Genomic DNA, 15,383 nt, shown 5'->3' with positions numbered 1-15,383 from the left:
TATGGTACGTATGTCCACATCAGCCCAGATGTAGAATATAGGCTGCGTCCGAAATCCCATACTTCCACCCTAATGAGTATGCAAGATTTTTTAGTCCGTCCAAAACATTAGTACGTACTCAATAGTATGCACCATCCATACTCACTTCCTCCCAACGGCAGGAAGTGACGTTTGCGCTCTTAATAGTACGTCCGAATTAATGAATCCTACTGATATTTACTCAAAAGTGTGCCGAATTTAAGTATACTTTTTTAGTATATACTGTTTAGTATGGCATTTCGGACGCACCGATAGCCTACAGGTGAAGGTCGGAAAATTAGAATATGGTGTAAAAGTTCATTTATTTCAATAATTCAACTTAAAAGGTGAAACTAATACATTACATAGTCTCATTACATGCAAAGCAAGATGTGTTAAACCTTTTATTTGTTATAATTTTGATGATTAAATTGTTTATTAATTTCATAATATAGAGATTTTTTATTTGGGGTTTTCATAAACTGTGAGCCATAATCACCAAAATTATAACAAATAAAGGATTGAAATATCTCACTTTGAATGTAGTGGGAAATAATATATTTGTTTCACCTTTAGTTGAATTTACGACCTTCACCTGTATATTATGACATCAATAAATAAGAGCATAATGTATGTCCGTATTGGTTCAATACGGAACACGACTTTTAATTCCCAATTCCGTAACAATTCCGTATTTAAGGGCCGGGTGGGAGCCTAGCCCACACAGCCCAGGCCGCAGCAGCCGGCCCTGCTGCCGTCCGCCACCGTCTCCACCTCCATCAGCTCCTGCAGGGTGTGGTCCGGGTCAACGGCGTCCCCGCGGGCCTCGGACCAGGCCGGCTGGGTCGCCTCCACCGACCAGAACGCAACAGGAACCTGCACAATCCCCACCGGCCCATATTAAAAACATTGAAGTAGCTGCACATTGTCAGATAGCATGTGGATACGTTAGCTCAACAACACCTAAACCACAACAGTAAAAAATGATCTGAGATGTCACATACTTTCTGCAGAATTGGTTCCAAGTCTCGTTGTCAGGACAGGCATCACCAATAATGTAATAAAATATCCTGACTGATATTGTAATGATATTTTTATTGATAATGTAATACCTTATTACATTATTGGGAATTTATTACATATTCAGGTGGGTCTTTTTTTTTTTCTTTCCAAAACTGATAATGTAATATGTTCTTTTTCAGTCCAGAGTTCTACATTTTGTGTTATAAGAATCTAAAACGTATATACACTGGATTTGAAACACCAGCATGACTATTGGGTTAAATTGCAGACTTTGAGTAGCATGTAATAAATTCCCAATAACGTAATAAGGTATTACACTGCAAAAACTCAGAATCTTACCAGGAATATGTCTTATTTCTAGTTAAAATGTCTCATTTTTAGTCAAAAAATCTCATTACACTTAAAACAAGAGTAACAATTTTCACCTGTTTCAAGTAGATTTTCACTTAAAATAAGTAGATTTTTCTACGTGAAAATTTACTTGAAACAGGTGAAAATTGTCAAATAAGTCAAAAAAAGAGAGTGACTAGCTTTTGAAGCCAGCTCCTAGTGTTTTTAAGGACCTGCACTTTTCTGTACCAATTTAAGCCACGTTTCCAAATACCGGGTATTCACAAAAACGGATATTTCCCCCTCTACGTTTTGAAAAATCCCATCATTTCCAGGAACCTGCATAAATAGCTGTTAAGGTGCTATGAACAGCCAAACCTACAGGGGGCAGTGTAACGAGAAGATAAAGTCATGCTAGCCAATCAGAATCCTGGAAAAAAACATCAACAAATGACACGAGTAACTTCCAGTTACTTCCAAGATGAACGAGAGTCTTTCATTTGGAGTGACAGAGAAGTGGAGTTACTTTTAAATGTGACTTTAGAATATAAAACAGGTTAAATACAAGAAAATATTGACGGTGGCCAAACAAATTGTAAACACAGGTCGCACACATGACGCTGGTGACGTTTCTGTCTCATAATGTGACGTTCTGAAGCCTAAATGTCTGTTTCTCTCCGTTTACAAGCAAACGTGAAGACGGAGTTTTCAGAAATTATCGTTTTTGGTGGCTTTGAGTTTCGTTTTCATGTAAACGAACGGCCAAAACGCATGAAAACACGACCGTTTTTGCTACGTGGAAACGGGTTTAGCAAGGCTTCATTCTAACAGGAGGTTCTGTCTCACCCTGAGCTGCAACTCGCTAAGCATGGCCTCCAGTCCTGCGATGTGATTGGTCAGGTCCGGGCTTGGCTCCTCCTCTAGCGTGAGCCAGGGTACCTGGATGAGAGCCACCCGGGCCGCCACCCCCACCCCGCCGTCCAGACATCCTGGGCGGGAGCAGATACACCAGTCAACATTTGGAATTGATCAAAACATTTCATCAAAGTTGTCCTAAGACAGGAATGGATATTGTTCAAATTCTTGCATAACATATTTGTATGATGCCCACTGGAGGGCTGCATTGGGATTGGGTCCCGCCGGGTCCCAACACAAATCTGGCGGGATCGGGCGGTTTGAACTTTGCTGCGGCAGCTAAAAAAAACACTGCAGGATCTGGATGTAGCCTAGCGACAAGATGGAAATCAATGACGTGGAAAAAAAACCTCAAACAAGGTCTTTACAAAACAAAGACAAAGCAAGGCAAGTCAGGTATTTGGAGAAACTGCATTTAGTGTCTGTGGAGCATCTTAGAAGAGAGACGAGGGATTGGGACCTCAGTCTGTCAGCAACATTCTCTCCCTCCGCAGATATGTAATGGCCAAGTGATTCATTTGTTAAAATAATTTGTCTCATTCGTTAAAGGAGCATGAGGCAGGATTGAGGCAGGATTTATGAAAAGAATTTGTATACGTTTTAAGTTTTTCTAGTAATAATGTCAGATGAAGCGTTCCAAACAAAAAAGAATCCTCTAGTTTCCTCTAGTGTATCTCTCCGTTGCCTTGAACAGGCTGTGTGCTGCAAAATGTGCTGCAATTCTGGGTCGGAATTTCCCGCGCTGTCCTGCAGATGTGACGTCACATGACGCTGCATGCGCGTTCTCCCCGTTCTCCCGTGCCGGCTTCACTGTTGGCTGCAGTACCCCCAACGGCCGTCGTGGCGAAGGGTGGCGCTAGAGAGTCTCATTTCTTAAAAGGAGCCTCATGCTCCTTTAACTTTGTTTATTTTATGTTATTTATTAGTGTTATTTGAGCCTCTCACAGCCTCGTTGCTATAACCTCAATCACATAATTGATGCGAGCGCGAAAGGCGAAATAGCTTGTGCGATGATGACAATAATGGATTTGCATTTAACTTTCAGTCAGGTGACCTATGAACTGTCAATCATCCATCAAGCTCCACAATGATTAACATTAAATCAGATACATTTCTCCAGGACATTTCTCTTGCGGGATGGGAGAAGACACTAAATCAATGCATCTCTATTATTGTGCGGCATGAATTCTCAGTTTTGCGGATGCGGGCGGGAGTGGAACACACAGGCGGTAATGGTCAGAAAATCAGCGGGAGCAGGATGAAGAAAACAGTCCCGCGCCAGCCGTCTAACCTCCAGGCCAATGCTCAACTAAGATTCGTTGCAGTTTGACTCAGAAGTATAAATCAGGCTAGGTTGGTTGTAGCCTTTTGGGAAGACATCAGAAATATCTTTTCTGTTTTTTAATTGATGTGGATGCTGAGAATGTATTCTATTTTTACTCAGAGGAAAGCCACCATTTCTTCCAAAGGATGTCTCGAATATTGATTGGGAACTTAAATGATGACATCTGCATATAAACTCATATTTACACGAATTTACACAGGATTTTGGTGAGCGAGAACATAGTCCTCGTACAGGACGTCAGACAATACATGTGTCTGTGTGAAGTGCTTCAGGGTTCAGAGACGTCTCCTCTGGACACCGTAAACATAAAGCCTCTTTTTTGTACATTAAAGATTGAAGTGTCACGAGTGAGTGGCTCATCAGCCAATCACAGCACGTCCTCAGATGGGACGGCTCACCTGTGTTGACCAGGTAGCGTCTGTTGGAGCGCTGAGTCAGAGGGAACTGTCCAATCAGATCGCTGGCCTTTCGCAGGTCGTACAGGAAGTTCTCCACAGCGGACAGGAAGACGACCCAAAGACGCTCTGATACCTGCCGGTCTGCTGCACCTGAGGGGGCGGAGTCACATTCTGACAGCAGACGCAGCAGCCGGCGAGAAAGACCTGGGGAGAGACAAGAGAGGATAAAAAGATACAGGTGACCTCAAATCACCTTGGAGGGATGGAGGATGGAGGGGTGGAGGGGTGGAGGGATGGAGGATGGAGGATGGAGGGGTGGAGGGATGGAGGATGGAGGGATTGAGGGTGGAGGGTGGAGTGGTGGAGGGATGGAGGGTGGAGGGTGGAGGATGGAGGGATTGAGGGTGGAGGGTGGAGGGGTGATGATTTGGAGTTGGTTTGCAGCCACAGGTATCTGTTTTTACAAATAAAGAATTTACTGAGAATGATTAAAGAATTAACCAGATAGAAACTCCAGGAATTTTGGAAAGATACCCTTTGCCTGATTTCAAGATTAACAGAGTGTACAATTCCTGTTGACCCAGGATTATGTCTATTCCATTTATACCCTGAAGACTTTGGTGCAAATGCAAAGAAAAGAAAGCTCATAGATTTTTGTTTGTTACAAGTCAAAAGAGTAACAGCCTTGAAGTGGAAGTGGTTCAGAGTCCTAATTCACCTCAGTGGTTCAAAGAGACGTCTTCACACCTAGTATTGGAAAAACTAACATACATTCTTAGAGGTAAAGTTGAAGAATTTAATGACATGTGGTCACCCTTCTTACATTTTATGGACAATCTGCCCAATGATTCTCATGAACAAAGATTAGATGACAGAGGAAATCAATAAACGGAATTAACCAGATCATCAATCTATAACAGATTTACCATAGAGATCCTTTTCTTTTGTTAGAATAGAAACATTCAATATTTTAGGCAATAACCAATCCTACAGATCTGCCCAGAAGGTATTAGCAAATTTACAGTCATAAAATAAATGTTCAGTCGTTTCAGGAACAGGTGTTATGATCTAAATTAAACCGATATCTTAAAAATTCAGAGGGTTATGCATTGTTAATAATTGTAAAGTGAATTTCCTTAGCTTAGCTTAGAAACTTAAAGAATTTGGATCGTAAATATTTGCACCGCAGCTAGCAGTGCAGTTTCCTTTTGCTCACTTTCTGAATATAGCTTCAACATAGCAATGGCGCAAATAAAGTGTATTTTTTGGGAGCTGGAGCCAAGCACCAACCAACTCACTTCTGCATTGATGCTCATGCAGTTCCTCCACTGACCACTAGAGGCTGCCTGCAAAAGTCAGCCTATCTTTATTGACTCCCATGTTAAAATGTCCGACTTTAGAGCAGAATTAAACATTTTAACAGCTTGGTTCAGAGAACCCCTTTGGTCTCAATTATTTGTAATTTCTTTGTATTGTATTGCTTAATATCAAAGTTAGTTGATATTAAGCAATACATTTATTCTTAAAATGATTGATTGGCAGTCGGGCCAGCCAGTTGCTGGCCTTTCTTCTAATTCCTCAGAATCAGAATCAGAAAGAAGTTTATTGCCAAGTAGTTTAACACACACATGAATTTGTTGTGGTGATTGATGCATTACAAAAGAGCAAATAATATTAAAGGAAAAAATGTACAACATGTTGGTTTTAAAGTGCCAGAGTAATTAATCCGTACAAAGGTGACCTAGGATGTGCGTTAATGGCCACGGTTACATGGTTTTTTAATTCGGAATTAATTATTCAGAATTAAATTATTCAGAATTAAACTTTCCTTCGAGTTCACTTGGAAATAGTCATTCTGAATTGAGGTTTACATGGAAAACACGTTTGATGGTCTTTATCCAATTCCTCTACAGGTCTGGGGGTTGGGAAGGTTCTGATTGGATAGGGGGGGGAACGGAAGTTAAACTACCGGAAGAAAAACAAACTTAGCCGCTACAACTTAGAAAAGCTCACCATTTTGATGTTTCCATCTGTTCTTTTAATTATTTCTACTTATTAAATAAATGGTCTCTGCTCTTGACCAGCGTTTACTGCGTGCTGCATCTTGAAACTTTGTTTGGAAAACCAGCCCAGCGTGGAATATAAGCGTCATGGAGACAGACGGGCGAGGGAACGAGCAGCGCAGAAAGACCGGGATTAATTTAAAGCGGAATGAGTGGATACATGATCGTGGAATTATTCTTTTCGGATTTAATCGGAAATAAACCAGCCACTTACTTCAGAATTAAGTTTAATTCGGAATGGCCATTTTCATTCGGAATTAGGTGTTTACATGGTAATTTTTACTCATTTTAAATCGGATTTAATTAATGGGCATTGCTCCCTCTGCCAACCCTGGGAGGCCCTACACTGAGCTCAGGTCTCCTCCTTAAGCTTGAGTTAGGGTTCTGCGTCAAAACGACGCCGTGCCTACGGCGTGTGCTACGTGTCGACGCAGAACACACGCCATCACTGACGCCTTCACTGACGCCGTCACTGACGCCGTCACTGACCTGCACCTCCCAAAAATTGTAAATACGCGTCGAGGCGACGCAGACCACATGCAGACTGAGAGGACTGTGATTGGTTCGCTTGGTAGCAACGCATTTCCTGTTTCCGGTTTGAAGCAGTCGTGAACTTTCAGCGCTCTTTTCTTCGTGTATGTGTGATTTTTTTTGTTTTGTTTTTTTTGCACAATAGTTGTCCTTATCTCTTTGATTTACTGTGACTGGAAAAAGTCAGATAAACCATTCAGGAAAAGATCGCGAATTAGCGGTCACGGGAACTGCACCGCGACGAAATGGAGTGACGGAGAAGTCCGAAGGTTCACGACGGCGTCATCGTGACGGCGTGTGCTCTGCGTTGATTTGACGCAAAACCATAATTCAGGCTTTAACCTGAGGAGTGAGCAGGCCGCTTCAGATCCTCCCCAAACCCATCTGGCGCCCCGGCGGGGGCATGTATAGCCCAGGACTGCTGCATATTTTTGTGAGGGTAGCTCACATTAGCTACCAAGGGAACGTGTGGAGGACATGCAAACTCCACACAGAAAGGACCTTTCCAACCCCACCCTGGGTGTGGGCGCTGAAGTCATGGGGGAACTTAACACGCATTCAGCGCCCACAGCGTCGCCTGCAGGAATTGAATTGACCTTCTTGCTGTGAGACGGCTGCACTACCAGCTGCTCCACCGTGCCCCAACGTTCTCGCTTTTTTGGTGAGGGAGGTGATGTTCAGTTCCCACTTGAGGTCCTGGGTTATGATGGTCCCCAGGAAGCGGTTAGACTCCACCGTGTCTGCTGGGGAGACACACAGGGTGATGGGGGCAGGTGGGGCTGCTTTCCTCCTGTAGTCCACTATCATCTCCACCAGAGTTGAGCTCTAGGTTGTTCCGGCCGCACCAGGTCACCAGCTGGTCCACCTCCCTCCTGTAGGCGGACTCATCACCATCAGAGATGAGTCCAATGAGGGTGGTGTCGTCCGCAAACTTCAGGAGCTTGACAGACTGATGACTGGAGGTGCAGCTGTTGGTGTACAGGGAGAAGAGCAGAGGAGAGAGAACGCAGCCTTGAGGGGATCCGGTGCTGATGGTCCGAGGGTCAGAGACATGTTTCCCCAGCTTCACCCGCTGCTTCCTGTCAGACAGGAAGTCTGTGATCCACCTGCAGGTCCTGGAGCAGAGATGGGATGATGGTGTTGAAAGCAGAGCTGAAGTCCACAAACAGGATCCTGGCGTAGGTTCCTGTGAAGTCCAGGTGCTGGAGGATGAAGTGCAGCGCCATGTTTACAGCATCGTCTACAGATCTGTTGGCTCTGTAGGACAACTACAGGGGATCCAGTAGTGGGTCGTTGATTTTCTTGAGGTGTGGCAACACACGGTGCTCAAAAGACTTCATTACCACAGAGGTCAGGGCGACGGGTCTGTAGACGTTGCCCTTGTTGGTTTTTAGACACCCAGATGAGAAGTGGGCGGGATTGGAGCAAAGCTGCTGTGACGTATTTGATTGTGACGAAACGAAGAAGACAACAACACTAAAGATGTAGAACCTGGAGGAGATAATAGATGTGCTGCTGGGTCTGTGGCTTGTGTTCGATATCAAGTTAAAAAATGAGAGTGAGTTTTATCCCGGTTTTTTCCCCCATTAGCACCCAGTGCTCCTACCTAAGTCAGTCCTGAGCATTGCCATCCTCTACCAACCCCGGGAGGGCCTGCACTGAGCTCAGGTCTCCTCCTTATCCTGAGGAGTGAGCAGGTTGCATCTTTTCCCCAGGCAGGGTGGGGTTTCTCCGGCTGGATGTAGCGCGTGGAAGGATCACGTTATTCCGGCCGGATCCTCCCACCCCATCTGGCGCCCCGGTTGGCCAGAGGGGGCAGTATAGCCCAGGACTGTGTGCATGTTTTTGTGAGGGTAACTCACATTGCTAGCCAAAGGAACACGGGGAGAACATGCACACTCCACACAGAAAGATCCTTTCGCCAACCCCACCCAGGGTGTGGGCACTGAAGTCATGGGGGAACTAATACGCACTTCAGCGCCCACAGCGTCCCCGGCGGGAATCGAACCCAGGACCTTCTTGCTGTGAGATGGCTGCACTACCAGCTGCGCCACTGTGCCCCCTCAGCTGGAGCCGCGAGCAGCTATGAAGTGACAGAGCTCCTGGTGGATCTGGCCGTTCCTTGTCGCCTGTCTAGATCCCTTTTTAATTCTCTCCTCAGCCACCAGGTTTGAACATCTGCACCTCAGAGTTGGATCACCAAACAGACTATTTGTTCTGCCATTGCCTGTCGAATAAAATGAAGAAGCCGCGAGTCGCTCTTTCGCTGATTTCTGCCTCCTGATTCAAACGTCTGACTCCAACCCCCCGACCAATCGTGGCCTGTAGTGTGATGATGTCAGATACAGCCGACTCAGCACGCTTAGAACCTCGGCAGAATAGAAACAGAAAAAAGTATAAACTCGGCACGCCTCCATCCGCCTCCACCCCTAGTGGAGAAGCGCAAAACTGGGGCGAGGTGAGTCGAGTAGCGCTGAGTAGGTAGTAGTGGAAAAGCGCCATTTGTCTTTCGAAGCGGCAATAAAATTTGTTCAGGTTATTGGCTAGGCGTCGGTTGTTGATGGAGGGGGGGGCTCTGGGTTTGTAGTTTGTTATCTGTCTCAGTCCCTTCCAAACTGAGCTGGCATTGTTTTCTGAGAACTGTTGTTGTAGTTTCTCAGAGTACAGTCGTTTAGCTACTCTCACCTCCTTGCTAAACGTGTACTTTGCCTGTCCTTTTGAGCCTGTCCTTCTCACCATTCCTTAACGCTTCTTCCTTCTGCGACCGTAGCCCGCTGAACCAGGGTTAGTTGATACTTTGTTTAGCTTCCAGCTTTTCCGGTCACAGTGAATCAAAGAGATAAGGACAACTATTGTGCAAAAAACCAAAACACCCCCTCCCAAAAAAATCACACACACACGAAGAAAAGAGCGCTGAAAGTTCACTACTGCTATTGCTAACAAGGGAACCAATCACAGTCCTCTCGGTCTGTGTTGGGTCTGCGCCGCCTCGACGCATAGTTACATTTTTTGGGAGGTGCACATCAGGCTACGGCTTAGGCTACGGAAAGACTCCCACGTAGCTGCGTACCCTACGGCGTAGGCTCTGTGTTGATTTAACGCAGAACCATAATTCAGCCTTAAGCATGCCTGAAGATCCTCCATAGCTTTCCTGGTCCACTGCTTTGATGTCCTCACAGCAGGTTTGCAAAGCTTTCATTTCTGCTTGTATGCGGGAATCAGGTGGACCATGGGGTGGTCTGAATGTCCCAGTGCAGCTCAGGGGACGGCATGATAGGTTCTGCTTACTGTAGAGTATAGTGATCCAAAATGTTTCCCTCTCTGGTTGGGCATTTAATTAACTGTCTGTAATTTGGGAGTTCATGGCTGAGGTTACCTTTGTTAAAGTCACCGAGGCCAGTAACTAAGAAGTCCGGGTTTGTCCGCTCCACGTTCAGTATCTGGTCGGCGAGTGTGTGCTGGGCCTCCTGCACGTGGGCCTGCGGTGCGATGTAAACGCCAACCACGATGAATAAATGGCACTTTTGCACTAGGACTTACTCGGCCCGACTCGGCTCGTCACGCCTTTACCCGCCTCTACCCGCCTCTACCTGTGTGTTTTTTCACAGCCAGGGGAGAAGTGGGGGGGTTGGGGTGAAGCTGCTGTGACGTACTCGATTGCGCAACCGCTTTGTTCATGTCGGCGCTGATGAGAAATCAGCTGGAGCCGCGAGCAGCTGAGAGTAAAACAGCCCGTCTACATCCCTTTTTTAATTCTCTCGTCAGTCACCAGGTTTATGAACATCTGCACCTCAGAGTTGCATCACCAAACAGACGTTTGCGCTTTATAATAAAATCGCTGCGAGCCGCGGGTCGCTCTCGCTCTGACTCCCGCTTCCTGATTCAAACGTCTGACGGCCCCGCCCCCCGACCAATCAGAGGCGCGGAGGGTGGTGACGTCCCCGCCCCCCGACCAATCAGTGGCGCGGAGGGTGGTGACGTCGGAAATCAGCCCCGTATAGAACCTCGCTGAAATGGTTACAGAAAAAAGTATCGGCTTGGAGCGGCTCTACCCGTCTCAGCCCTAGTGCAAAAGGGCAAAACGGGTAGAACCGAGCTGAGGTGGTACTAGTGCAAAAGGGGCATAAGTGAACTCTTGGGGCTCACGCTGCTGCGCAACCAGCCATTTATATTAACCCAACGTTGGCTAAACGCAACCTTTATTTTTGTCTTTCTCATGGCACCTCTGCAGATATTTTGGCGGGGTTTGGCTGAAGGACCGTGCAAAATAAAATGGGCTTCAAAACCGGTCTTCAGAAACCAATAGGTCACTCGAACGAAAGCTTTGTTCATTGTTATATAGAGTCCATAGTTAGAGCTGATAAAATTTGAGCATGAGTCGTTTTTACAGACATTTTTGATCAAACTCCCTTTTTAGTCATCAAATTATGAAGAAGAAATAGTGGCGGTATATTTGAAAAAGAACAAATCAAGAACAGCAAATCAAGAACAAACCATGTTTCTGGCATTCCGCATTGGCACGATGTGTAACATATTAATCAGGTTTGTAAGACGGCAATTTTCCATCTCCGTAATATCACAATGGTAGGAACATCCTCTCGCAGAATAGATCGGAAACTTAAAACATATCTGTTTAGTAAAGCCTATAGTTAGTGTAACTCTAGTGTGTTAGAGTCAGTAGTCACAGCTGCAGCTGCAGGATCAGACTAGAGCAGCTGGTCTGAAACAGAGCTTCATTCTAGATATGCTGCTATAGAGCTACGCTGCTACAGAGCTACGCTGCAGAGCTACGCTGCAGGGGGACTCCACCATGATCCATGGTACCCCTCACCCCTACTTCTCTTTCCTTTCTCAGTCATTAATTATAAGTATCTCATCACCATCATTGTTCTCCATCTTTCTTGTAGTTTGTTGTGCTGGTGTTGGCCTTGCTTATGCTAATTTGGACAAAGAGTTAGCCTCGCTTAGCAAAAGCAAGACTAACACTTAGCATAGCTCATGCTAAGCTAGAAAAAGAAGGAAACAGTTAGCCTTAGCATAAACACAGATATAAAGTGCTAGCTTTATACTGCTAGCTAACATATACAGGTTAGCATGTTACCAAGTTCAGAAAAATCTACAAAAGTTTAAATGTTTTATTAACTCCATTAAAATTTCTACAAATAACTGGGTGGAACCAGTTACATTAACAGGAAGTGACACAGGGGGCCATTTGACATGTCACATGATCACATGACTTAAGAGTCACATATCAAATCAAAGTGATGGCACTTTAAAGAGATGTCCAACAGTTTAACTGCTTCTAAATTCAGTTCTACTCAATAATACTGTATTAATAGTTCATAATAATAAACCATGGACACAGATATAAAGTGCTAGCTTTGCTACCTAGACAGGTAATGCACACAGGTAAGACAGACAGGTGTTACCACTGCAGATACGGTGAGCGAGCGCTCTCGTCTCATCCAACTCGTCTCGCAGGAAGCAGCTGTCTGCCGAGCTGCCGAGGCACGCCACCAACTGCTGGAAACAAGAAGTGACCCGGCTGAGAGCATCTTGAGCACGCTCACACTCGCTCTGTCGCCGTCCTGCTGCCAGCTCATCCACCGAACGTCGCCACCGGCTCATGGTGTCATTACCTGCCTCATAGAAGTATGCAGAAAAAGGGAATTGTGCACCATTACCGTTCTTCAATCCTGGTTCTAAATATCAAAATAGCTGCTCAGTCATCCCTAACCAATCAGAGCCCTCCATTATTCATCCCCCATGTTCGCAATTTTGAAAACAATCCCATATAAACCATGGTAACACAATGCAAAAAGGGAGACAAAATCAATGGTCTTAGGAGGAGTAAATGCAATTTAGAGTTTTAAGAGTAGTAAATTGTACAAAACATACTCAAAAAAAATACATGATGAGAATCTTGTGTATAGAACACCATGGCAACCCCCCCGCCCACGAACACACACACACACACACACACACACACACACACACACACACACACACACACACACACACACACACACACACACACACACACACACACACACACACACACACACACACACACACCAGAATGTTCTGGAGATAGTCACCTGTAAAGACCAACCTCAGTAGACCAACCAGTAGAGACCTTAAAACATTCAGGGTGATATTTCTTTATCTAAAATAAGTTCAGGAAAAAGCCATTTCAGGTGCTGATCAAGACTCCGTCAACCTTCTCTCTCTGTGGTGGAGGTCTGTGCAAGCAGTAGGCAGGTTTCTAGAAACACTTTTCCTCTCCTGCTCTCTGAGGAACACTAGTGTTTTTAATTAGTACAGAAGACCAGTTGAGTCTTGTATCCTCAGAGCTCCCAGGAGGCGGAGGCTGGCTCTAAGCTCTGCCTTTAGGGGTTAGAATTCACCTGTTTGTGTACACCCGGGCCCTTTCTTTTTCCTTTCCATCCAGCATTTGGACAGCACTGTCTGATTGACAGGGTCTTCCAAGGTCACGGTCAAGCTAGTCACACAGGTCATGCAAGTTAAACTATGAACACGTATCAAACGTTTGTATGGACCAGAGAAGATCAGTGGTCAAGAGCAAGGGGCTACCACTGGCTTACTAAACTGTCACCAACATGGAAATATGTGTAGTGCCCCCTATGACCTCTAGAGACTGGCTCCAAAACTGAGTTAATCTCCATTGACCTCCATGTTAAGTCCCTTGTCGAGTCCGTTGCAATCTCAGATGTTGTTCTGCCAGTATCTGGCACAGGTCACAGCTGTTGGGGTGGATTCTGCCAGCTGGACTGGGGGGCATCGTAACAGTCCAGTAGGATGACTCCTCTGGTCATCCCGTCGCTGCTTCCACCTGCCACCTGTCCCTGACTCCCCCAGTCTGGCCTTTGGCAGGAGGGTCCCCCCTTATGATCCAGGTCCTGGTCCAGATTTCTTCCCTCCTAAAGGGGAGTTTTTCCTTGCCACTGTTTGGCTTAAGGCTTTTCTCCCACTAGGGGAGTTTTTACCTGCCATTGTTTATGTAATAATTGCTCAGGGGTCATGTTCTGGGTCTCTGGAAAGCGTCTGTTGTATTAGACGCTATACAAATAAAATTGAATTGAATTGAATGGAATTAGGTGGGACATTGTCTGTACTGCTCCACAACAGCATATGTCTTATGTCTCGTAGCTCCATTCTTTCATGAGTGCTTTGCATCTCCCCTGCTCCACTCGTAGTCTGTTGAGGGTATTCCAGGTTGGCCATGGGAGGTCGTGCCCGCGGGTGAGGCATTCAGTCGGGGTCATTCCTCTCTCCATCCAGTCATGGGGTCGTGTGTTGAGCTGGTTCCTTTCATCCTTCCAGATGTTGGTAATTGCTGTTTCTTTGGTTGTCTGGATAGGTGGGACTGTCTGTAGGAAGCTGGCTCTGGGTTTCAGTTGGGGTAGGGGTGCTGTGTGTCCATGCAGGGGGTGCCTGGTATCAAACTCCTGTGCTCTTCGCTCGTGATGATGGCTCGTCTGATGTGAGGGGGGCAATGCCAGCTAAGGCATAGTAGCACTGGACTGGCATTGTCTTTAGGCATGAGCCAGGTGTCATTGAGGGCTGTGGGGCTCCAGCGTGAGCATATTCGGCTGTGGAGAAGCACAGAGCTAGGGCAGTTGCATGGATGGTTGATGGATCAACGCCCCACTCTTTGAGTTTACCATTTGCGCAGGATGTTGTTGCTAGTGAATGTCCTGTCAAGGGTAACTCTGAAGTACACTGGGTGGGGGGTGGTTGGAGGGTTTGTGGCCATCCCATGAAACGCTCAGTTCTTTTCCTGCGTCTCGATTTGTAAGCTGGAAACTGCATAGGTTTTTGATGGGTTGGGTTTCAGGTGGTTATTATTGTAGTTTGCCATCTCTTGGAGGGCTCTTTCCAGGACAGACTCAATCTTCTGAAAGTTCTCCTGTTGGGTGGTGACGCAGAGGTCATCAGCATAGATGAGTCGGCGGCATTGTGGGGGAAGTGGTTGGTCGTTGGTATAGATGTTGAAGTGGGGGAGGGCAGTATGCTGCCTTGTGTTAGGCCGTTCTTTTGGGCTTTCCATTTGCTCTTCTTATCATTCAGCTGAACGAAGACGTGCCTGAAGTTGAGGAAACTTTTGATGACTTGGCACAGGTCAAGGTCACCAGTCATGGCAAAAAGTTTCCTGATCATGGTGCGGTGCTAGACAGTGTCGTAGGCAGCCGGAAAGTCAATGAAAGCTGCTCTGGGGATGAGTTTGCACTCAAACCCGGGGATCGGGCCTCCCCTGGCCGGGGGGTGCACGGGCGCGCGTGGCGGCGGGGTGGAACCATTGTCAGGTGTCTATGTCTTATGTTGTTAGTATGAATGGAGGAATGCTGGACCATTTCCCCCTCCGCCTGGGGGCTCCGGCGGAGCAGCAGCTACTTTAAGGCTGCTATGTGGGGCTTACCTGTGGACAATCAACAAGTAGCTCCTCCAGCCAAGCCAGGCTGGCCGTGATCCTTTTAGACTGCCTCAGTTGCATGGACCTCAGGCTGAAACCAGGCTTTGACTGACAACTGGAATGCCTATTTTCCCATTTTTGGATTAACTAGGGTTGAGTGGAATCACCTCCTGCTAAAATGGTGGGATACACAGGCCAAAAAAACCTATGGATGATGTCATAGGGTGTTTGTACATTTCTCCTTAAAACAGTATGGTCCGATGCAGTGAAGGGGATGCAACCATACATATACAGGTTAGCATGTTACCAAGTTCAGAAAAATCTAC

General features: G+C 46.1%; 1 protein-coding gene across 1 annotated transcript; it reads right to left on the bottom strand.

Annotated features, from left to right (window-relative positions):
• Window positions 1-732: 732 nt before the first annotated feature.
• zgc:109913 (regulator of G-protein signaling 9-binding protein) lies at window positions 733-12,251 on the bottom strand. Its single transcript, XM_061728323.1, has 4 exons — window positions 12,053-12,251; window positions 4,030-4,233; window positions 2,218-2,360; window positions 733-894 (listed from the first exon to the last, which is right to left on the bottom strand). Exons 1-4 carry the CDS (start codon window positions 12,249-12,251, stop codon window positions 733-735), a joined length of 708 nt encoding a protein of 235 aa, XP_061584307.1.
• Window positions 12,252-15,383: the final 3,132 nt, after the last annotated feature.

This window comes from Cololabis saira, chromosome 8, assembly GCF_033807715.1.
Source record: "Cololabis saira isolate AMF1-May2022 chromosome 8, fColSai1.1, whole genome shotgun sequence".
Classification (NCBI taxonomy): Eukaryota; Metazoa; Chordata; class Actinopteri; order Beloniformes; family Belonidae; genus Cololabis; species Cololabis saira.
The sequence above is the reverse complement of the archived record's forward strand: the minus strand, read 5'-3'. Positions and strand labels throughout refer to the sequence as shown.

Excerpts from the sequence above, each read along its gene's own strand:
- zgc:109913 (XM_061728323.1), bottom strand. The coding sequence starts at position 12,251 with ATGAGCCGGTGGCGACGTTCGGTGGATGAGCTGGCAGCAGGACGGCGA. Across the intron at positions 2,361-4,029 it reads ACGCTACCTGGTCAACACAG|GATGTCTGGACGGCGGGGTG; the intron begins GTGAGCCGTCCC and ends GCTCCCGCCCAG. Across the intron at positions 895-2,217 it reads TTAGCGAGTTGCAGCTCAGG|GTTCCTGTTGCGTTCTGGTC; the intron begins GTGAGACAGAAC and ends GGGATTGTGCAG.